This window comes from Rana temporaria, chromosome 13, assembly GCF_905171775.1.
Source record: "Rana temporaria chromosome 13, aRanTem1.1, whole genome shotgun sequence".
Taxonomy (NCBI): domain Eukaryota; kingdom Metazoa; phylum Chordata; class Amphibia; order Anura; family Ranidae; genus Rana; species Rana temporaria.
Genome location: NC_053501.1, coordinates 94,717,804 through 94,741,634, shown reverse-complemented (window position 1 = coordinate 94,741,634; position 23,831 = coordinate 94,717,804). Strand labels below are relative to the sequence as shown.

Below are 23,831 nucleotides of genomic sequence, written 5' to 3'. Positions count from 1 at the left end.
ATCAGGGTCCCCAGACAGTCACCCCCCCCCCACTTCCAGAGGTTTCCCTGTACCTGGCTAGTCTCCGTTGTGCACCTTGAACACCCAGGACTTCTCCATAGGTGAGATGGGAGGCAGTGATCAGCGACTGTATAGTGCCCACAAGCCACAGGATCTCCCTGGGGCTTGTAGTTCTCTCTCCGACTGTATCCACTGAAGAGGGGAGGGGCCTCTAACCCGGGCATCTATCATCAAAAGTGTAGAAGCAGAGCGACTCACTTAAGAGTGAAGCTGATACATGCCCGGGTCAGAGGCCCCTCCCCTCTTCAGTGGATACAGTCAGAGAGAGAACTACGGAACGCTGGCACTATACAGCTGCCGATCGCGGCCTTCCATGTCCCCCCTTGTTAGGGTGACCACATTTCCAAACTGCCATTCAGGGACAATTTTGCCAAGGATCGGGGGGAGTGGTTGATTTGTCAGGTGAATGGCTGTTTTAGCACTCATATCATCCCAACACCATGCTTGATATGGTGTCAGGATCATAGGCGTGCACACAGGGTGTGCCAGGGCCCACCCTAATCACCCCGTGTGCCGCAGAATCCCCCTGTTTGGACCCCTGGTATTTCACTGAAGTCCTCTAATGATTCCTAAAAAAATAAAAATTCTGTAAAAATAATAAAAAACAAAATAAAAATGAAAAAAAAAAATCATACCGTCCACTACTCTACCAGTCAGTCACTTTGAGAGGCAGCTGACCTACCTGTCCACTACGCTGACCTACCTGCCCACTACCCTAACCTCTAAAATGACCTACCTGCCGACTACACTCCTTCCTGCAGTACTCACACTACTGACTACTTCCCCCCACAAACACAAGGTAGATCGGGGGATTTCACTCACCACTCCAGGCCAGGACTCCATCCATAGATCATCCATAGATAACTGCTATCCACCAGTCCCTTCTTGAGGGTGACATAACTGAGCCATGAGGAAAGGGACACTTTGAGATGGATCACTATTCACTTCAGAGGAAGGACTCCTCCCCCGCAGGCCAAGAACACCACCAGCAGCCTCCACACGCTCGTCTGCACCGAGCACCGCCCCTCCCACTCACACACACGGACCGCCTGTGACAAGCACCTGAGGAATCATGGGGGACAGGACAGGCTGGACCAGACCACTGGAGTCTCTGGGCGGGGGGGGGGAGGTGTAGGTGCTGAGGACTGGAGTCTGCTTTATTGATTGTGCACAGTGATAATAGGGGCTGCTGGACTCAGAGCCTGGAGGAAGTCACTCTTGGGATGGGATAGCAATGACATTCACAGCAGCGCAGAGGCAGAGGACAGGTTTGGAATGAGCACTGGCTGCTCACCCCCACGCTACACTACTGGGCTGGCCCGGCCGGATGACGGTGGAAAATTGCGAATGGCTGCCTGCATCAGTTTCTATCCGGCCCGGGACGATTCTTGGGAGGCCCCCCCACAGCGGCAGAATGACAGGGCCCAGTCGCAAGTGCGACTGCAGCGACCCCTATAGTTCCGCCACTGCCTCCCTTCTAGATTGTAAGCTCTAACGAGCAGGGCCCTCTGATCCCTCCTGTATTGATTTGTATTGTGACTGTACTGTCTTCCCTGATGTTAAGCGCTGCGCAAACTGTTGGCGCTATATAAATCCTGTATAATAATAATAATACATACAGTTGTGCTCATAAGTTTACATACCCTGGCAGAATGTATAATTTATTGGCTATTTTTCAGAGAATATGAATGAGAACACAAAAACATTTCTTTCACACATGTTTAGTGTTTGGCTGAACCCATTTAAATCAATCAAATCAATCAACTGTGTTTACTCTTTTTAAATCATAATGGCAACAGAAACTACCCAAATGACCCTGATCAAAAGTTTACATACCCTGGTGATTTTGGCCTGATAACATGCACACAAGTTGACACAAAGGGGTTTGAATGGCTATTAAAGGTAACCATCCTCACTTGTGATCTGTTTGCTTGTAATTAGTGGCCCGGATTCAAGAAGCAATTGCGTCTGCGTAACCATAGTTACGCAGCGCAATTGCTTACTTGCCCCGGCGTAACGAGTTCTCCTGATTCAGAGAGCTTGTTACGCCGACTACAGCCTAAGATATGCGTGGCATAAGTCTCCTTATGCCTTCATATCTTAGGCTGCATTCTTGCGTTGGCCGCTAGGGGGCGTTCCCATTGTGGTCAGCGTATAGTATGCAAATTGCATACTAACGCCGATTCACAACGTTACGCGAGCCCTGCGTACACAATTTACGTTGTTTCCGTACGGCGTGTTTAGCGTAAGGCTGCCCCTTCTAATAGCAGGGGCAGCCAATGCTAAAGTATACCCGTCGTTCCCGCGTTGCGATGTTTGAATTTTACGTAATTTGCGTAAGTGATTCGTGAATGGCGCTGGACGCCATTCACGTTCACTTTGAAGCAAATGACGTCCTTGCGACGTCATTTGCCGCAATGCACGTCGGGAAAGTTTCCCGACGAAGCATGCGCTCTACGCTCGGCGCGGGAGCGCGCCTAATTTAAATGATTCCCGCCCCCTACGGGATCATTTACATTAGGCGCCCTTACACAGGGCAAGTTTACACAGCGCACACGCAATTTACGGAGCTACTGCTCCGTGAATCGCGGGTAGCGCAGGAAATTTGCGAGGGCGCAGGGCAAAAACGCTGCCCTGCGCCTCCGTAACAAAGGGGCAAATCTACCTGAATCCGGGCCAGTGTGTGTGTATAAAAGGTCACTGAGTTTCTGGACTCCTGACAGATTCTTGCATCTTTCATCCAGTGCTACACTGACATTTCTGGATTCTGAGTCATGGGTTAAGCAAAAGAATTGTCAAAGGATCTGCGGGAAAAGGTAGTTGAACTGTATAAAACAGAAAAGGAATATAAAATGATATCCAAGGAATTGAGAATGCCAATCAGCAGTGTTCAAACTCTAATCAAAAATTGGAAAATGAGGGGTTCTGTTGAAACAAAACCACTATCAGGTAGACCAACTAAATTTTCAGCCACAACTGCCAAGAAAATTGTTCAGGATGCAAAGAAAAACAAAAAAATAACTTCAGGTGAAATACAGGACTTTCTGAAAACATGTGGTGTGGCTGTTTTAAGATGCACAATAAGGAGGCACTTGAAGAAAGATGGGGTGCATGGTCGAGTCACCAGAAGAAAGCCATTACTACGCAAATGCCACAAAGTATCCCGCTTACAATACACCAAACAGCAAAGAGACAAGAGACAAGCCTCAAACCTTGTGGCACAAAGTCATTTGGAATGATCAAAACTGAGCTTTTTGGCCACAACCATAAAGTCAACAAGTCAACAAAGCCTATGATGAAACATACACCATTCCTACTGTGAAACACAGAGGTAGATCCCTGATGTTTTGGGGATGTGTGAGCTACAAAGGCACAGGAAATTTGGTCTCATGTGGTCCCAGTGAGGGTAGCAGCCTATGTCCCCACAGTGCTTCAGAGGATGTTACGTGGACGGCACCATGTTCCACACATGGTGGACATGCCTGAAAGTGTGAAGGTTCTGGATACGAACATACAATTTCATATACTCATTGACTCAAGTGAATCTTATTAAATCACCTCTACAGGCACTGTTGGGGCGCCCAGTGGTGGGGACATCAAAACATATGAAGAGACTCATAGCCTTCATATTCGTAGCAGCAAGAATATCTATAGCCAAATCCTGGAAGAATCCTATGATCCCTTTCCACCTGCTAAAATCCAAATTATCTTGGATAATGGTAAATGAACACCTCTCAGCAATTCTAAACGATAAGGTTGCTTTGTTCGACAAAACATGGACCCCTGGATTAACTACCTTTCAGCTACATAATGAGATGGGATTAGCTCGGGAACGCTTTTCTTCAGGGCCAGAGTGCACCCCCCTTCACTATCCTCTACTCTTCTTTCTGTCATCTCTTTCTCTCCTCTCTCAATCTGAATTTGCCTTTCTGTGGGCCCTTGGACCAATTATGGCCCCTGGGACCACTAGGAAGTTACGCTAACAGGTTGCTTCTAGCAGAGGTAGCAGAGGTTCCCCATGCTACACATCGGAGTTCACCTGGGTACTATCTGTAGTGAGAAGAGGAGCCCCAAAATTCTAACCACTATATATGCATCTCCCCCCGCCCCAAGCACTATATTTCTGGCGTGATAAGTGGGGAAGACACAGAAAAATGTAAAACCCCGTCACTTGATGTTATCCCTACATTTCATAAGCTCTACAGTGTATACTCAAGGTTCCTCCTTTTGTTTTTGACTTTTTATGTTATTTTTTTGGTTTAGGTTTGACCTTTTCATGTAAATCTAATATGTGGACGATGATACTGTACATAAAGCTTCACATAAATATAAGATTGTCAGTGATGCAACCGAATCATAACTGATTTGTTAATGTACAATTACTTCCTATTACAATGGTAACTGCTGATCTTGTACTTGTTAAAAAATGTCGGAATAAAAATATTGGAAAAGAAAAAATACTGGAGGAACATTTGTATTTATCAACCAGGAAGCTGCGCATGGGACATACTTGGACATTCCAACATGACAATGATCCAAAACACAAGGCCAAGTCGACCTGTCATTGGCTTCAGCAGAATAAAGTGGAGGTTCTGGAGTGGCCATCTCAGTCTCCTGACCTCAATATTATTGAGCCACTCTGTAGAGATTTCAAACATGCAGTTCATGCAAGACAGCACAAGAATTTACAGGAGAAAAAAAACACCCCCGCTGCTGTAATTCAGGTGCCCGGCGTTCGAAAAGTGTCCGAACGTCTAAATAGGTGGTGGTAGTGGCGGCCATGGATAAAATCATGCAATGCATGAATCTATCCATGATACATATAGGGGGTGGCTGGATGGAGGGTGTGTACCATCACTAGTAGGCACCCAGTTAACCCTTTGATTGTCTCTAAATGTTAACCTCTTCCCAGCCAGTGTCATTAGTACAGTGACAGTGTATATTATCACTGATCACTGTATAAGTGTCATTGGAGATGTCTGTGTGATTAGTTAGTATCCACACAGCGTCAGTCAGTGTCAGATTGCCTGCCACACTATCACACCTGTGATCACCACCTGTCACGATCTGGAGTCGGGCTCAGAGGCCAGTGGCTATAGCAGTTGAAGACAGGTATACAGACAATCACTTCTGGCAGATGACACAGGCTCACCTGAGTTGTGGAGTCTAAGCGCTAACCGGTGTTTACCAGAACTCCTGATGGTGGAGATGTGTTTTGCTGCGTGTTAGCACCAGGTCGTGGTCCTCAGGATCGCCCCACCAGGAGGTGAGCAAGCCGGGGGCCAGTAGCGGATAAGCAGACAAGGATGAAACAGCAGCATGGTCAGTAAACAAGCCAAGGGATCAATCACGAGTGGCTGCAGGTTGTGATCAAACAGTAGAGTAGTCAAAGAACAGGCCGAGGGTCAAACACAGGTTGCCAGACACAGAAGAGGTCCCAGGTTCAAGCCCAAGTCCTGACACCACCATTACTATTAGAAAGAAATAAAATGTCCACTATAAATACCATTGTTTGTAGACGCTATAACTTTCACGCAAACCAATGTATATACACTTATTAGGATTCTTTTTACCAAAGATGTGTAGCAGAAAACAAGTTATGAAGAAATTCGATTTTTTTTACTTCTTATATTGGATATGGCAACATGTAATAAACATTTATTTTTGTCCAAATTTTCCATCTTTTTTCGTTTATATAATAAAAAAAAAAACCCAAGTTAAATACCACCAAAAGAAATCTCTATTTGTGTTAAAAACAATTATATAAATGTATTTGGGTACAGTGTTGCATGGCCACACAATTACCAGTTAAAGTAACACAGTGTCGAATAGCAAAAAATGCTCTGGTCATGAAGAGGGTAAAACCTTCTATAGCCTAAGTAGTTAAGCAGGTTTTACATCTTTAGCACCAATTATTTACATTAAAATAACTATGTACAAAATAAAAAATAATGTATAAGATGTAGTCTTTGTTTTTCTGAATCTGTACTGTAATGTTTTACCTGGTGATCTGGCCGATAATCTGTTCAGCAAAATAGGGCCAGAAATTTGGTCCCCGAACTCGATGTTCACCAGGCGCCCCCATGAGGAGAAGCAGAATGGGGAGATGCCTATGTAAACAAGGCATTTCCCTGTTCTGCCTAGCAATATGACAGGGTTCTACTGCTCCTTGTCATCGCGAGCAGTGATCTTATCCCCCCTACAGTTAGAACAAATCCAGGGAACACGCTTAACCCCTTGATCTCCCCATAGTGTTTAACACCTTCCCTGCCAGTGACATTTATACAGTAATAAGTGGCTATTTTTAGCTCTGACCACTGACATTCATATGAATGTCAGTGGTCCCAAAATAGTGTCAAAAGTGTCCAATCTCTCCACCGCAATGTCGCAGTCACGATAGAAAAAAATCGCAGATCGTCGCCATTACTAGTAAAATAATAATAAAAATGCCATAAAACTATTCCCTTTTTGTAGACACTATAAATTTTGCGCAAACCAATCAATATTCACGTATTGTGATTTTTTTTACCAAAAATATTTAGAAGAATTTATATCGGCCTAAAAATGTGGAAGAAATTTAGTTTTTTTATATATTTTTTGGGAATATTTATTATAGCAAAAAGTAAAAAATATAGCCTTTTATTTTTTTTAATTGTCTCTCTTTTTTTGTTGTTAGCGCAAAAAAAAATAAACGCTGATGGGATCAAATACCACCAAAAGAAAGCTCTATTTGTGTGAAAAAAAGAACATCAATTTTGTTTGGGTACAACGTCGCACGCCTGTGCAATTGTCAGATAAAGCGACGCAGTACCGAATCACAAAAAAGGCTCTAGTCAGGAGAGGGGTAAATCCTTCCAGGGCTGAAGTAGTTAAACTGGTATTTTTTAAGTGTGGCAATACATTTGAGAGTCTACTGAATATTTTCACTTTGTTTCCTAATATTGCTGTTTAACACATTTTATTCTTTCATTGTGCAGCTTCTGTTCCTGATCCATTTATAAGGATTGACTCTGGCAGGGACACATGTAATGTTATTCTTACTTGCTATGTCAAAGAAAACGCAACATCTCTGTCTTATTTATGGAAATATAGTATAAACGGCTCAGAATATCAGCCGTATAATAGCACTGGTGCCACAATCCAAGTGTCTCTGCAGCAAGGATCTTCAGACATAGAGTTCCTGTGTACAGTATGGAACCCTGCTGACCAGAAGAATGTTTCTTATACATTAAAATCATGTCAACGCAAAGGTGAGATTTGATTGCACTGACAGGATTTGCACAATTGTATTTTATTTGTCTTCAGACACACCTGTGGCATATCCTTGCCAAGTTGTATGCTCCCAGGCATACCTCCCAACTTTTCAACTTCACAATGAGGGACAAATGAGCGGGGGGCGGATCAAAGTTGTTGAGCGGGGGGGCGGATCTAAGTTGTTGAGCGGGGGGGCGGATAAAAGTTGTTGAGCGGAGGGGGGTCCACAGGTCAGAGTTGTTGAGCGGGGGGGGTTTATCGTGAATCGCGGATCCGCACGAATTGAGGCGAATCTCGGTAATCGCGGGAAAATAGCACTGCTCGCGGGACGGCAGGATTTACAGCGAATCGCGGGACTTTCCCGCGAAATCCGGGACGGTTGGGAGGTATGCTCCCAGGGGTCATCAATGCCCGAGACCAGGCGGAGACTGCGTTCATATGGAGAATCTAGCATTAAGGTATTTCCCCAACTTAGAGAGGAGCCTTTACTGTGTGCAGTAATTAAAGTACAGACTTCCTCTGAAAAGTGCTTCCCTTCCCATGTCACGACATGCTGTAACTTGTATGTTGCATTAGGCGGCATGTGCTGAGCCTGCGCCCACTCCACCAGTCCTGTGTACCTCTGTTACCCCACTCCCTGTAACTCCCTGTAACAGAATGGGGTCCCGCCTGGGCACCTAGCACGGGCCTCATGTGTGCTCATTAACTCCTTCCTTCTCATACTTTGTGGCCAGGCCATGAATCTCTGTAACATGAGTTTGGATCCAGTTGCTATTGAATACAACCGCTAGGGTGGAAGCCAGACAATGACCCCCACGCTACTGGAGAACCTGTCACCTTGCCAGATACAATGCCTAACGACTGGTTGCTTGGTGTCTTGAACTTGTGTTTGGTTACTCCTAGCAACCACACTCCTCTTCTTGTTTTGCAGAGTTAACCCCTGATGTAATGATGCCACTTTAAACCCCTTTGTGCATTACAGACCCTGGTTCCTTAGCTATGCCAGAACCAACATACACCCCTTTAAATAACTTCAGGGCATGCTTGTAACAGTTAATGTAACTTTAATGAAGATAATTCAACATTACAGTTTAATATGAACAAGTCCAATCCCCAATCCTAACTACAGTTGTGTGGCTGCCCATGCATACTTCTGTGAGTTGGTAGTCCATGTTAGTTTTCACCATGGCTTGGGTGTCCTCTGGAACCCTTGTGGACTTCAAGGTGCAGCAGACTTACATATTGTCTACTCAGCGTCTCTGTCTTCTTCCCATGAAGCAGCAGCTGTTTGTGCAGAGCCCTTTCCTCTTTTATCCACAGCACAGAGGAGGGGGGAAGAGCCCAGGCCAGAAATTAGGAAACTGCAGAAACAGGTTTAACCCCTTCCCAGCCTGGGCAGCCTGTCTCACTTGCTAACAGAAAACATTCCATGTGTAGGCAACCTCCCCTGCTCCCACTCCCCCCCTGCACACGCCCCTGCCATGTTAACTGGGCTCTACACGCTCATCCCCACACTTGGGTCCGGCATGGCAGGTGCTGCTGGTTAGAGCAGAGAGACCAGAAAATGTCTGCTCTGTTACGGACACTGGTCCCCGTGTCACTAACCCCAGTCTATATGACTGGAGAAGAAATTAATGCTTATTGGAGTATAGGTGAGACATCCGGGGTCTAAAATTGAAAGAGAACCTGTCACCAAAAATGCACCACATATGAGACCCAATCAGTTAAAATCCCTAAACCCAAAAAATGACACGCACAGGTTTTTTTTACCTTAACCACTTGTCGACCGGCCATAGCTGAATGACGGCTACAGCGCTGATGGCAAATTATGGGAGGGCGTACTATCATGTCCTCCCAGAATTGTTCTTCCTGCATGCCCCCTGGGGCGCACACCCAGGAATGTCCTTGACCGCCAGGTCTGGAAGACCCGGCGTGTCACGGTTTGGGGTAAAGGGCGAACGACATTAGCCCTTTACCACATGATCCCTCTGTCCAATGACAGAGCGATAACTTTTCAACAAACCGGAGCATCCGGTTCAGGTGGAGTAGCAGCATATATTTTGGGGTGTAATTTTTGGTATGTACATGCTATGTGTTAGAAATATCTTATAATAGAACAACTTTGTTTTATAAAAAATGCATTTTAATTTTCTTTCCACATTTTCCAAAAACTTGTGGAAAAAAATTGAGGTTTAAAAGACTCATTATGCCTCATACAATATACATTGGGGTGTTTACTTTCCAAAATTGGGTAATTTTTTGGGCATCTCCATTGTCCTGGTGCTCCAGGGCCTTCGAAAGTATAAAGCCCTGTACACACGATCGGATATCTGATGGAATCTAATCCGATGGATTTTTTCGTCAGATATCCGATGAAGCTGACTTTCATCAGTCTTGCCTACACACCATCAGTCAAAAATCCGACCGTGTCCAACGCGTAGGCCTTTAAACACTACAACCTGCTGAGAAAAATGAAGTTCAATGCTTCCGAGCATGCATCGACTTGATTCTGAGCATCCATGGTTTTTGACCGATGGATTTCCACACAGACGATCGTTTTTTTCAATCGTTTTTTTATCCATAGGAAAGTTTGAAAACATATTCTATTTTTTTTTCACTGATGGAAAACAAACTGATGGGGCCCACACACGATTGGTTTGTCCGATGAAAACGGTCCATCGGTCTGTTTTCATCAGACAAACCGATCATGTGTACAGGTCTTAAGATGTAGTCAAGAAATGAAATGTGTAATTTATGTCCCTAGAACACCTGATGGTGCTCCTTGCATATTGGGCCTCTGTATGTGGCTCACACATGTAGTATCACCATACTCAGGAGGAGGAGTAGAATGTGTTTTTGGGTGTAGTTGCAAGTATGCATATGCTATGTGTGAGAAATAACCTGTTAATACGACAATTTTGTGAGAAAAAAAATGAAAAAGAATCTTCATTTTGCAAAGAATTGTGGGGAAAAAATTACAACTTCAAAAAACTCACCATGTCCCTTTTCCTAAATACCTTGGAATGTCTACTTTCCAAAAGGGGTAATTTGGGGGTAATTTGTACTTTACTGGCTTGTTAGTGTCTCAAAAAATTAGATAGGCCATCGGTACATCAGTTGTGGACAGGTGTGATCAATTTCCAGTGACTGGCGCCATTGCTTGTGGACTCTAACTTTCACAAAGACCAAAATAATATGCACTGATTTTGATTATTTTTACCAAAGATATGTAGCAGTATAAATTGTGGGCAACATTTATGAAGAAAAATTACTAATTTACAAAATTTTATAACAGAAACTAAGAAAACTGCATGTTTTTTTTACAGAATTTTCAGTCTTTTTTTCATTTATAGCGCAAAAAAACAACAACCCAGTGGTGATTAAATACTACCAAAAGAAAGCTCTATTTGTGTGAAAAAAGGACAACAATTGTATATGGGTACAGTGTTGCATGACTGATAATTGTCATTTAAAATGTGAGAGCACCGAAAGATGCAAATTGGGCTGGTTAGGAAGGGGGTTTATGTGCCCAGTGGGCAAGTGGTTAATGCAGATAATGCATTAAGATTAAAAAAAACTTTAACCTTAGAACCACTTTAAAGTGGAGGTCCACTCTAAAAAAAAACGCCAAAATCCTGTAAAAAAAGGAATAAAAATGGATGAGACCTGTCCCAGCCTAAAAAAGCGCCAAAATGCCTCCATCCCTAAATATTATGTAAAAACAGAGAAATAAATAGTAGAGTTGAAACTTTAAATGAGGCATAGTGGTGTATAATAGATATGTGCATTCCCGTTCGTACGAATGGTATTTTCGTACGAAAATGTTCATTTTCGTACCCGCAGAATAATGTGTACATACGAAAAAATGTAAGCACCAAAATACGAAAACGACGGGATTACGAATGAGTCGCATAATGAACAACCGCAAATACGAGCGAACGATCCGACGAAAATACGACAAAACGAAAACGGCAAAAGAACGAATATGACATCTATAACAAAAGACTTGCATTCTTTATTTTGTTTGAATCTTTGTTCTGTTCGTAATTTTTTTTTCAGTCGTATGTTCATCTATAACAAAAGATTTTCATTCTGCATTTTGTTTGATTCCTTTTTCTGTTTGTATGTTCATATGACATCTTATAACAAAAGATTTGTATTCTGTATTCTGAATTCCTTCTTTCTGTTCGTAATTTGGTTTCAAAATACAGAATGCAAATCTTTTGTTATAAGATGTAATTTTCGTTTTTTTGAATGGACAGTGAGTGTAGTTAGTTAGTGAAGCAGCTTCTCTTTTGTGCTGAGTAGTACAGTAAAGCCAAATAAACTTTTCTGTGGATTTTCGTCTGAAGGGAGATCAGTTGGCCAGACTTTTGAACCTGGAACCCAAAAATGGTTTTCTGATGGAGTTTAAAAACGAACGAACGTTTGGTAAAACGATCGTTTTTATGTTTGTTGTTAAAAAAGTCTGACCAAGTGTATGGGGCTTAACAATAGTTAATATGGATGAGCCGCGTGTTGAAAGTGCCGCGAATCCCGCGATATATTTACGAAAGTACAAAATGATGAAAATTCACGAAACTTATTGTCTAACAAGTAACGAACATGAATTAAACAGAATAACGAACCATCCCGCATGTACGAAAATAAAACGGTAACCAAAATACGAAACGATCGGAATACGAAAAAATCGCGTCGTACGAAGAACGAACGGGAACGAACAGGAAAACGGGCGTCTTACGAAAAACGAACGGGAACGAACCTACGGAACGATACGAAACAGAACAAAAAAAAACGAAAAAAAATTCTGTGCACATGTCTAGTGTATAAATGGAGTAGGTTAGATGTCATGGTTCCTTAAAGTATAGCATAATTATAAAATAATAAATCAGTAACCAAAATACATTTATGACACAGAAATGTGATCATAAAAGAGCAATTCATAATAATCATCATTAATTTAATAACACATGATCAATAAGGGAACATGATTAATGGCATACAGACATAATAATAAAAGCATCATCAGATAATAAACACATGATTCATACATGGTCGACATATATATAATAGAAACATGATGTGATATAATTGATAGAATGGGCTTATGTAGAGCATCCATGGATGTATACTCAATACCTTTTTAACCACTTAAGACCCGGACCAAAATGCAGCTAAAGAACCTTGCCCCTTTTTGCGATTCGGCACTGCGTCGCTTTAACTGACAATTGCGCGGTCGTGCGACGTGGCTCCCAAACAAAATTGGCGTCCTTTTTTTCCCACAAATAGAGCTTTCTTTTGGTGGTATTTGATCACCTCTGTGGTTTATTTTTGCGCTATAAACAAAAATTAAGCGACAATTTTGAAAAAAATGCAATATTTTTTTACTTTTTGCTATAATAAATATCCCCCCAAAATTTATAAACAATTTTTTTTTTCCTCAGTTTAGGCCGATACGTATTATTCTACCTATTTTTGGTAAAAAAAAAGCGCAATAAGGATTTATCGATTGGTTTGCGCAAAATTTATAGTGTTTACAAAATAGGGGATAGTTTTATTGCATTTTTATTAATTATTTTTTTTTACTACTAATGGCGGCGATCAGCGATTTTTTTCGTGACTGCGACATTATGGCGGACACTTCAGACAATTTTGACACATTTTTGGGACCATTGGCATTTTCACACCGTTCGGCTTCTTTCGGCTACTCGTGACGCGATGGATGCGACCGTCGGAAGCCTGTCGGAAGACTGTCAATCAAAATAGGAACGCCCAGTCCTGAAGACCATACCCAGAAGCGGCGGAGAAGATCACTCTCTACAACGGTAAGTACAGCTTCGATTTCAAAACAACTAGCCGATTCCCCTAGACTAAATGAGCATCAATCTAAGGGTAAAAAATGTTTTATGGGTGAACTCCCGCTTTAACGGCCGTATGCCACTCGTCAGGAGTAGAGGGATTCTAGAGTTAAATCCATGCGGGACCACCTCTCTATTCATCATCCCAACAGTGGCCATAATATACGGGCTATTTTGTAAGTTATACTGATACCTTCTCTTTCCTCTTTCCATTTTTGGCTCTGTCTATGGGGAGTAGTGGATCCCCAGAAAGCACCTAAACAAATCTCTTTACTCATTTAACTCTAGAATCCCTCTATGCATCTTACTCCTGACGAGCGGCATATGGCACCTAGGACAGGTAAGTATCCTTATTAAAAGTCAGCAGCTACAGTGTTTGCAGTGGAACCCCGCTTTAAAGTCCACCTCCAGGTAAAAATTAAATGTAAATAGTGCATCAAATCATGCATCAATTACCATTCTCCTTAAACTTAATTCCAAATACCTCTTCCTAAGAAATGGATCAAAGTCCCAATTTCCTTTATAGACCAAGTTAATTTCTTACCCTGTAGATATTTTCCCACTTGTTATCTTCTTGGGCGCCGCCTCCCCACTTGTTCTCCTGCCTTTGGAGCCTATGAGAGAGGACTCGGCTGTTGGAAGTGTCACCTCCACCAATAAGAAGTGTCCACATCATGACAGCAGTGATGTGGACTCCCAAAGAAGAACCCCAGGAAATTAACAAAAGAAGAGAGAAGCATTAGGCCAGCTGTGTTATCACAGAGTGTCTCAGTGAAATGTCATTCTCTATTATACATATGGCAATAATAAAGTATATAGGTACATGAAATAAGAAGTACTCTTAGGCTGGGTTCACACTACGTTTTTCCCATCCGTCCGCCGCATACGATTTCAGTATTGAAAACGTATGGGCCCGTATGGGAAAACGCATACATAGACAATGCATTGCAAATCGTATGCACTCAGATGCATCCGGGTGTGTACGATTTGCTTGCAAAACGTTTTTTAACAGTACGCGAAAACGTGTTCAACCACGGTTTTGCGGCCGTTTTTGAAACCTTATAGCAAACGCATAAGTTTTTTTTAACATTGAAGTCAATGGAAAACGCACATATGTGCAGTTCCATAAGTTTAAACCATATGCGTTTTTTGTATGCACATGCACATTTTCACAGGCAAAAGAACCACCCACCCTACTCCACCCACTTCCTCCCACTCCACAGCCACTTCCTCCTTCAAGAAGTATCAGGAAGAGAACAGTGACGTCTAGGACACTGCAGCCATCTTTCTCCACCTTGTGAGGTTTTTATCTGTGAGTACTCGTTTCCATGTTGTTACTTACGTCATCATTAACCCATGCATGCTCACCATCATGTCCCAATAGCCCTATAATTGCAGAGTAGCTCGATATAGAGGTGTTTTTAAAAAAAGGCGATTTTAACCAAATACTGCTGCTAAAATGCCTGCCTCAGTGGGCACTCTGCATTGTATTGCAAATATAGGTGGTTTATGTTTGGCAATACCTGGAGACCCCCTTTTTTTTTTAAAACACCCTGGATTTCAGTTATATTTTATAAATTGATTAGAAGAAATCCATGCCACGTGTGTCCCCCTAAAAATGTACTTGTTCACACATGTGTCTCCATATGAATGTCCATGCCACAGGTGTCCCCATCTCAATGTTCATGCTGCAGGTGTTCCCCATAAAAATGTACATGCCACCGGTGTCCCCATAGTAATGTTCATGCTGCAGGTGTTCCCCATAAAAATGTACATGCCACAGGTGTCACCATAGTGATGTTCATGCTGCAGGTGTTCCCCATAAAAATGTACATGCCACAGGGGTCCCCATAGTAATGTTCATGCTGCAGGTGTGCCCCATAAAAATGTACATGCCACAGGTGTCCCCATAGTAATGTTCATGCTGCAGGTGTTCCCCATAAAAATGTACATGCCACAGGTGTCCCCATAGTAATGTTCATGCTGCAGGTGTTCCCCATAAAAATGTACATGCCACAGGTGTCCCCATAGTAATGTTCATGCTGCAGGTGTTACCCATAAAAATGTACATGCCACAGGTGTCCCCATAGTAATGTTCATGCTGCAGGTGTTCCCCATAAAAATGTGCATGCCACAGGTGTCCCCCAAATCTTTATGCAGTCGATGTGCCCTTAAAATTGTACATATGTGCCCCTATGTTTAGGTGGATAGTCTTAACTTTTTACCCTTAAATCATTATATATATTTTTTGAAGAACCTGCTGTCTCCATTCCAACACATAGTTTCACTATTAATAAAACATTTGTCTTTTATGTATATCCTTATACTACACTTTAGTTTACAATATTTAATTAGAACTTTATTTCTCTAAAGGTTTTATCCACATGGCAAGTTCAAGTGAAGAAAGTGCACACTCTACACATGTCATGGATGTAAGTGTTTAACTTCAAACTGTTATGTTGTTGAGCCTATTTTAAATAATATTTCATGTTCCTTTTATTCTAATATTTGGTTTTCAATCTTCAGAATCCAAGTCCGGAATTACCTGACATCATTTTAACAGAGCCTGGACCTGTGAGTGTAAGTATATTTTTTGCTATTTAAAGTTCATATGTTGATCAAATGGGCCTAAATTAATTTTTTTTATTTAATTCCTAGCCTTCTATGTCCTTGGGAGATGAAACCCAAATCCTATTTTCACAGGACTTGACCCAAACACCGACTATTGAGGTAATTATTTTGTATTGTCTTGTTTGATATATTCAGCAATGAATGTATGATTGTGTAAGGATCCTCCACTTGTCCCCACACTTGTCCCCAAATAATTTTTAATTTAATTTTGGATTTTGTTTTACTAGCCACCTCCATCTCAACAGTCTACACAGAGAAAGAGGCCAAACAAAGACCCTATCCCTGCCAAGGTGGCCAGCAAGGTTAACTAAACTAAATGTGACGTGTGAATGATTTTGAAATGTTTCGCCATTATTTTAGCTAAGTGCCACGTTTTTTACAGAAAAAAACAAAAGAAAGAAAGGAAAATTATCCTATTGACCCTACGGACTTTGCCACAGAGGATGTCATCCAGTATGTCCAAGAGAGGCCTTCTCTGTGGGACAAATCCCACAAGAAACACCACGACAACACCTGTACAAGAAGAAAGTGGGAGGAAATTTATGTAAAATTATTCCCAGATTTTGCCTCCTATTCAGAAAAATTGCAGGATACCATTGGTAATATATTTTTAGAACAGGTTTAAAATATAATATATACTATAGAATGTTTTTTACTCTCATGTTGTTTCATAATTTACAGCAGAACTGGTCGAGAAGAGATGGCGTTCTGTCCGGGACAGCTTCTTTAAATGAGTCAGAGAATCTAATCTACCTAGTGGATCGGGAGCAAAAAAGACGACCTACAAACATGCCAAGAGATTGTCTTTTTTGACAAAGGTCCAGGAATTGAGGGCGTAAGTGAATATTCATCTTAAAATTAATAAATCTAATCTCTCTCTCTCCCTACATGTCTCCTTTACTCTACCTCTCCCCCTCCTTCTCTCTCTCCCTCTCTTCTCCCTCTAGCTCTCTCCATCTCTACTTGTCTCTCCCTCCTCCTCTCTGTCTTTCTCCCCTTGTGTCTTCCTCTCTCTCTCTCTCTCTCTCTCTCTCTCTCTCTCTCTCTCTCCTTCACTCTCTCTCTCTCTCTGTCTCCTTCACTCTCTCTCTGTATCCTCCACTGTACCTCTCCCCCTCTTTCTCTCTCTCCCTCTCTCTCTCTCCCTCTAGCTCTCTCCATCTCTACTTGTCTCTCCCTCCTCCTCTCTGTCTTTCTCCCCTTGTGTGTCTCTCTCTCTCTCTCTCTCTCTCTCTCCTTCACTCTCTCTCTCTCCTTCACTCTCTCTCTCTCCTTCACTCTCTCTCTCTCCTTCACTCTCTCTCTCTCCTTCACTCTCTCTCTCTCCTTCACTCTCTCTCTCTCCATCTCCTTCACTCTCTCTCTCTCTCTCTCTCTCTCTGTATCCTCCACTGTACCTCTCCCCCTCTTTCTCTCTCTCCCTCTCTCTCCCTTCTCTCTCTCCCTCTAGCTCTCTCCATCTCTACTTGTCTCTCCCTCCTCCTCTCTGTCTTTCTCCCCTTGTGTCTCTCTCTCTCTCATTTATTCTATTTTATTTTTGGTTTTAGAACATCTACAAATACGGGTTGCTTGCCTACCCCTGCTGAACCAACTGCTCAACCTGAGGCCATTCTGGATGAAGAGAACCCTCAACCTGCGCAGGGTGGATCTCAACATCAACCACCTACAGTCACCAGTAGTTTTCGCTCCTCCATCCGCCATTCATCCAAAAAAGGAAGGGACAATCAAATGTTCCAATGCATGCTGGATGGCATTGATAAATTGGAGAACATTTGCACATCCAAATTTTTACATTTGGATGTGCGTGTTCTTCGATTAGAAGGCATGATTGGAGGCCCCCCCCCCCCCGAAGCCCCTCAAGGGATTTCTTAATGACCCTAATACCCTATATGGAGAGGATGAGTGAGGAGCAGCAGGCTGTTTATAAACAGCAGCTTATCAAATTTACACATGAATTCCTTAACCCCCCACCCACCCAAGCACCTATGTATCCACCTGCATCACCCTCCTTTCCACAGCAACCCAGAAGTCGGCCATATAGCTCATATGTCCGACCTTACAATGAAACCTTTGAGACAGAGGAAGGGCAAACATACCGTAGAATTTAAGGGTTTCACTCCAAAAAGTTTCTTTTGTTTAATTTTTATGCCCTATACTACATCTTTCAGTCCGCAACTTACTATCCACCCCTTGAGTGTGCTTGCTGCAGGTTTGTTATTTGCGAACATGTAGACAGAACATATTAACGTCATTGTGCTACATTCAGGTCACATTACGGTCTGCCACCTCAATGCAAGAATTCCTTGAGGGTGTGTGTGAACTTTGACCCTTACATACCTTTGCTTTGAGGTGGCCGAATGTAACGTGACGCGAATGTGGATCTGTGATGTCAATATGGTCTGTCCCAGGTTCCAATAAATTAAACCAGAAGCAAGCATACTCAGGGGGCCGATTTTAGGATGGATCGTGCCGACTGAAAGATCTAGTTGGTTAACATTATAGGGACACCCACATTGGGATTAGTTCAGAGTCCCAAATCCTTAATTTTCAATTATTCTTTGGAGAATAAATATTGTTATTTAACATTTATATTTTTTTGGAAATGTTGTATTTGTTAATTTATGAAAAGAGCCGTTTGTTACTTTTATAAAAAAAATTGAATTTAAAGTTTTACAGTGTGGTGTTTTATTCAAAATCATAATAGAACTATAATACAATGGACACAATTGTGATGTTTCAGCAATGGAGGTATGGGATTTCCAGTTGTCTCTTGCAATATTCATCTGTGAATATGAAAAAAAAAAAATTTAAGATTTTGAAAGTACAGAAAATAATAAAAAAAAAAACTAATTATACTTACATTGTATGCTGCCATGGCAATGCACCTTGCTCTGATGAAAAGTAGTTGCAAAACTGTTCACGTATCTGCATCACTGAAACACTTGATCTGATTGGGTTAGGCTCCAGTCCAGAAAGTTCGACCTCTGCTATTTCCTCCATGGTGGGGATGGACCCTGGCTCCAATTTTATTACAAAATTATGCAGAACCACACATGCTTTAATCACAGAGTCCACGGATTCCGCCTTTACTTGAATGCTGGTGGTAAGTATGCGCCATTTATTAGTGAGGATACCAAAAGCACATTCCACATACCTGCGTGCACGTGTCAATCTATAATTAAAGACACGCCTTTGGCCATTAAGTCTTCTCCCTGAGTATGGCTTCAACAAGTTTTCCGCCATTTGAAAGGCCTCATCAGCCACTATCACATGAGGCAGGGCAGGTCCATCAATACCCGTTAGTGGTTTGGGTCCTGGAATCTGGAATGTGCCAGCATACAGGGCTTTGCCAAGGTTAGACTCCTTGAACACACGTGAATCATTGTTCTGACCGTAGGCCCCAATGTCAACTGCCAAAAAATTGTAGCTGGCATCACAGATTGCCATTAGTATGATGGAAAAATATTTTTTATAATTGTAAAATAAAGAGCCACTAGCAGAGGGCTTCCTAATTCTGACATGTTTTCAATTTAGTGCACCAACGCAATTTGGAAAGTTGGCGTGTTTCCAGTATCCCTCTGCTGCTTCATTCCAAATTGCTGTGGTTGGATCTGGAAGATACTGGCGTTGAAGGTTCCTCCATATCGCCTCACATGTCTGTGGTACCAAAGTAGAGATGGTGGATTTCCCCAATCTGAATTGGTAATGTAGCGAAGAAAAGGACTCTCCACTCGCCAAAAACCTAATAAAAAATCAAAGTATTGTAAAAAAAAATTATTACAACTGTGAACACATAACGCAATACACATTATCACGTTCACGTCCTGCAACAAACTATTTGTGGTGCTACCTACACTTCATATGATTCTGAAAAGATAGATGTGTCTCTGGGTGAACTTCAACCACCAACCTTTCAGTTTTTGGCTGAATGTGCTACAATTGCACCACAGAGACTATACTATGTTTTCATATATGCCACTGGTGTGTAAATTATATAGATATATATATCTATATATCTATATATCTATATATCTATATATCTATATATCTATATATCTATATATCTATATATCTATATATCTATATATCTATATATCTATATATCTATATACACATATATACATACTACATATATATCGATATATTAAAAGACATATCTGGCGATTTTTTTAAAAAATGATAAAGGGAAAGCTTGGCCTTTTGGAACCTTTGGTCACATTTGATGACTCCTAAGAAATATATAGGGTTGCTATGGGCTACTACACTTCAAGAACAATTTTTAAACATATCACACAAACACATTATATACACAATTGAAGTGGAAGATTAAAAATTCTTACCTTAGGGTCACCACAAGACGCTGTTCTGGCGACACTGCGAATCGTAGGTGCGTATCCTGCCGCTGGATGTCATCACGAACAAACTCCAAAAGGACATCAAAACTAGAGGGAGCCATCCGCACATACCGCTGAAATTTGTCAGGGAAAGTACGGAGCTGTAGGTAAAGGGCCTGAAAGGCACCAAGCCGTGGCCTGATGGCATTCACTGGATGCACCCAATACCGACGTGAAAAAATCCTTCTTCTACATTGCCTCGCACGCTCACGCTCTTGCCGCTCAAGGAACTGCATGCGTAGTATTGGCGATACAATCATTTTCACAATAAAGCTGAAAAAACACAATCAATAGCCACAAATACTGCTCTCCTGACTCATTCCTAGCTCAAAAAACACGAACAGATGTGAAACCACTCCTACTTCCTGCCAAATTTCAATAAAACAAGAAAATCTTTATTTAGAAAATCACACTAATTCCAAAAACGTATGCGTTTTTTTTCACCAAAAACGGATGGAACCGTACGCACTTTATGAAACCGTATACGTTTTATAAACGCATACGTTACAGTTTTGAGCATACGTTTACGTACTGTTACATCAGTTTCTGCCGCATAAGTTTTTTCACATAAATCGTATGCGGCGGACGGACGGGAAAAACGTAGTGTGAACCCAGCCTAAGGCAAAACAGTTCCCTCCAGTTTTCAGAACACATAGATCATCTTGCATTGCCTGGTATTTGTGTTTGCTATGACAGAACTTTAGTACTTAAGAACTGCAGGGGTAGGAGTCTGGTTGTAAGTAGGAGGGGCCTGAGTCTGTTACATCACAAACCTGTTATTGTATCCACCCATGAGGGCCACCTAGGTGTGCACAGTAAATCCCCATGCACACGGGTCGAAAGCCGGGCGACATCGTCCGGTTCAATAAAAAACGTCTGACATTCTGCCTGTGTATATGGCAACCGGTCCAACAGCAGTCCGCCATTTAACCAGCTTCTGGTGAACAAGCATGCTGGAAAACCAGCAGCCGACCAGCTCCTTATTAGCACTCTCAGCCAATGGCTGAGAGCGCTGATCAGAGTGTTCTGTTCAGAACACAACAGCTCAGAGTGGGAGATCGCTGATTTAACGTTGGATCATTAGTACAGCTGGTCCAACCGAAGCTGTCAGTTTTTTTCATGGGTTAAACGAAAGAAACATACAGTAAAATGCCACGTACACACTTTTTCCTTATGAAATTCCGACAGGCTTAGAAAGAGAACATGTTCTCTTTTTTTCGAGGGAGAAAAATGTTGGAAATCCTGTTAGTCTGTATGGAACTCTGATGGAGAAAAAACATGCATGCTCGGAAACAATTTGACGCATGCTCGGAAGCATTGAACTGCATTTGAGTACGGGGCATTAGTGTGTACCAGGCATAAGAGTGAAACTCTAGATAGATGTGCTTTAAGGGCTGTTTTTTTTATATAAAATGTAATCATCATATACTAATTGTGTGAATGGAAATAATAAAAAAAAAAGAATGTGTAATGTAAATAACCTCTGTGATTGTTGTATACTGAACTAAATATACATTATTTAACAATCGGATTTATGGTCTACTTTTTTTTAATTACAGAAACTCATGAGTATTGGCTTTGGTGGTGTCTAGCCCCAACGGCGTTGGTTATATTCCTGATTGGTGCATTTACCGGTATATGTTGTATAAAAGAAAAAATCTGCGCTGTATTTCAAACATGTTGTAAAAAAGAACCTAGACTCAGTGTTCCAGAAACAGGTAATTACATACCGCTTCCAGAGATCTGTAAGTACATTAGACCAATTTCATGTACGTGAAACTTTTAAGGTTCAGCCTGCCTAAACTGGCTATTTCAGTTTTGTCTGGCTGAGCTATTCATTAGCTTTGTGTGCCCTGGAACCACAGTCAGTGGTTATCTGTCACTCTGGACTCACCATTGATCAACAGTCTGATCTTCATCTTCCGCCTATTCTAAAATACAGTTTAGAGAACAATTTCTTCTACTGGATGGTGGAGAGAGAAGGTACTGGGAGATTCATGAATGCTTATGCATCATATTTAATTTGCCCTATGCACTCACTGCTCCATACATGACTATGGTATCCCATAATTGACCCTTTTACTGCTAAGACCCCACCACTTTTACTCCCCCTTAACCTTTAATAAATAATGAGACCACCACTGTAACTTGGAGTAAAAACTGGTCGTAGCAGCCTCCTTTTATTTAAATAACTTTAAATATTAAATAATAAATACCATGTAAACACATATACCTGAGAAAACAGTTTTAACCCTCCTGGTGCTGGACTTTGCAGGCACCACTAAACACTAACTTGTAACCATTTTAACATTATAACATTTTGGGCACTGCGGTACCTAACCTCTGGTCATAGGACTCAAGCCGACAAGCTGGCTCAGAGACGACCACTGACCGCAGTGCCCCCATTAACCAACCTCCCAGCTACCACTTGGTAAACTGGCAACTAACACCCCTTCAGAACCCATAGCACCGCTGGGTAATGGCATCCATCTTTGGGGTAATTTCTTCTCCTGCAAAGTCCAAACACCCGCCACCGCCACGACATCATAAACCTCGTACCTCTATAGAAGAAACAAAACAAGGAAAGCACCCAAAACAAAAACCAACTATCACAGACCCTTATAACTACTATACCCGCAAAACCGTAAACAAGGGAGGGTGGGTGGGAAACTTTCTCCCCACGCTGTGTTGCCCGGGAAAGCGGGGAGGAGGAATTTATAACCTCTCCTCCCCTCCCCACTGCCCTCTCTCTAACCACTCCTACCTGCTAGCCAAGGGTTTTCTGTTAACCCTGTCATGGCCGGCCCTATGCCTATTGCAGGCTTGTCTTCTGCTCCGGGCCTTACTTGACTATGGTATCCCATAATTTACCCTTTTACTGCTAAGACCCCACCACTTTTACTCCCCCTTAACCTTTAATAAATAATGAGACCACCACTGTAACTTGGAGTATAAACTGTCCATAGCAGCCTCCTTTTATTTAAATAACTTTAAATATTAAATAATAAATACCATGTAAACACATATACCTGAGAAAACAGTTTTAACCCTCCTGGTGCTGGACTTTGCAGGCACCACTAAACACTAACTTGTAACCATTTTAACATTATAACATTTTGGGCACTGCGGTACCTAACCTCTGGTCATAGGCCTCAAGCCGACAAGCTGGCTCAGAGACGACCACTGACCGCAGTGCCCCCCATTAACCAACCTCCCAGCTACACTTGGTAAACTGGCAACTAACACCCCTTCAGAACCCATAGCACCGCTGGGTAATGGCATTCATCTTTGGGGTAATTTCTTCTCCTGCAAAGTCCAAACACCCGCCACCAGCACCCAAAGGTAACTCCTTACTTTTGGGCGCACCTCCACACCCTCAACGCTCGCTGTACCCCATCCTGCAGGTCCAACACCAACATGTCGATACCCACGTCTGTCAGGTGAACTCCATCACCCCGCAGGTATCTCCATGTATCCACCTCCAACTCCGGATACCTGACCACCAGTCCCCCGTTCCTGATCACAAACCTCCCCACATCTCTGTTGATCTTCCTACGAGCCCTGTTCACCCCCTCCACTGACCTAGCCATCCTCCATGATGTCCTAGCCTCCATGTCCGACCATACCACAACCT

General features: G+C 42.2%; 2 protein-coding genes across 2 annotated transcripts in view; one reads left to right on the top strand and one right to left on the bottom strand.

Annotated features, from left to right (window-relative positions):
• LOC120921215 (SLAM family member 9-like) overlaps positions 1 to 23,831 on the top strand; it is a 126,300-nt gene that overhangs the window by 73,643 nt on the left and 28,826 nt on the right. The window contains exons 3-4 of the mRNA XM_040333945.1: positions 7,038 to 7,310; positions 21,757 to 21,915. Coding sequence (XP_040189879.1) covers positions 7,038 to 7,310; positions 21,757 to 21,915 — 432 coding nt within the window. The remainder of the gene's footprint in view (positions 1 to 7,037; positions 7,311 to 21,756; positions 21,916 to 23,831) is intronic.
• LOC120921216 (protein ALP1-like) lies at positions 18,465 to 19,316 on the bottom strand. The gene is made up of 2 exons (XM_040333946.1): positions 18,664 to 19,316; positions 18,465 to 18,586 (listed from the first exon to the last, which is right to left on the bottom strand). Exons 1-2 carry the CDS (start codon positions 19,248 to 19,250, stop codon positions 18,583 to 18,585), a joined length of 591 nt encoding a protein of 196 aa, XP_040189880.1. The 5' UTR covers positions 19,251 to 19,316; the 3' UTR covers positions 18,465 to 18,582.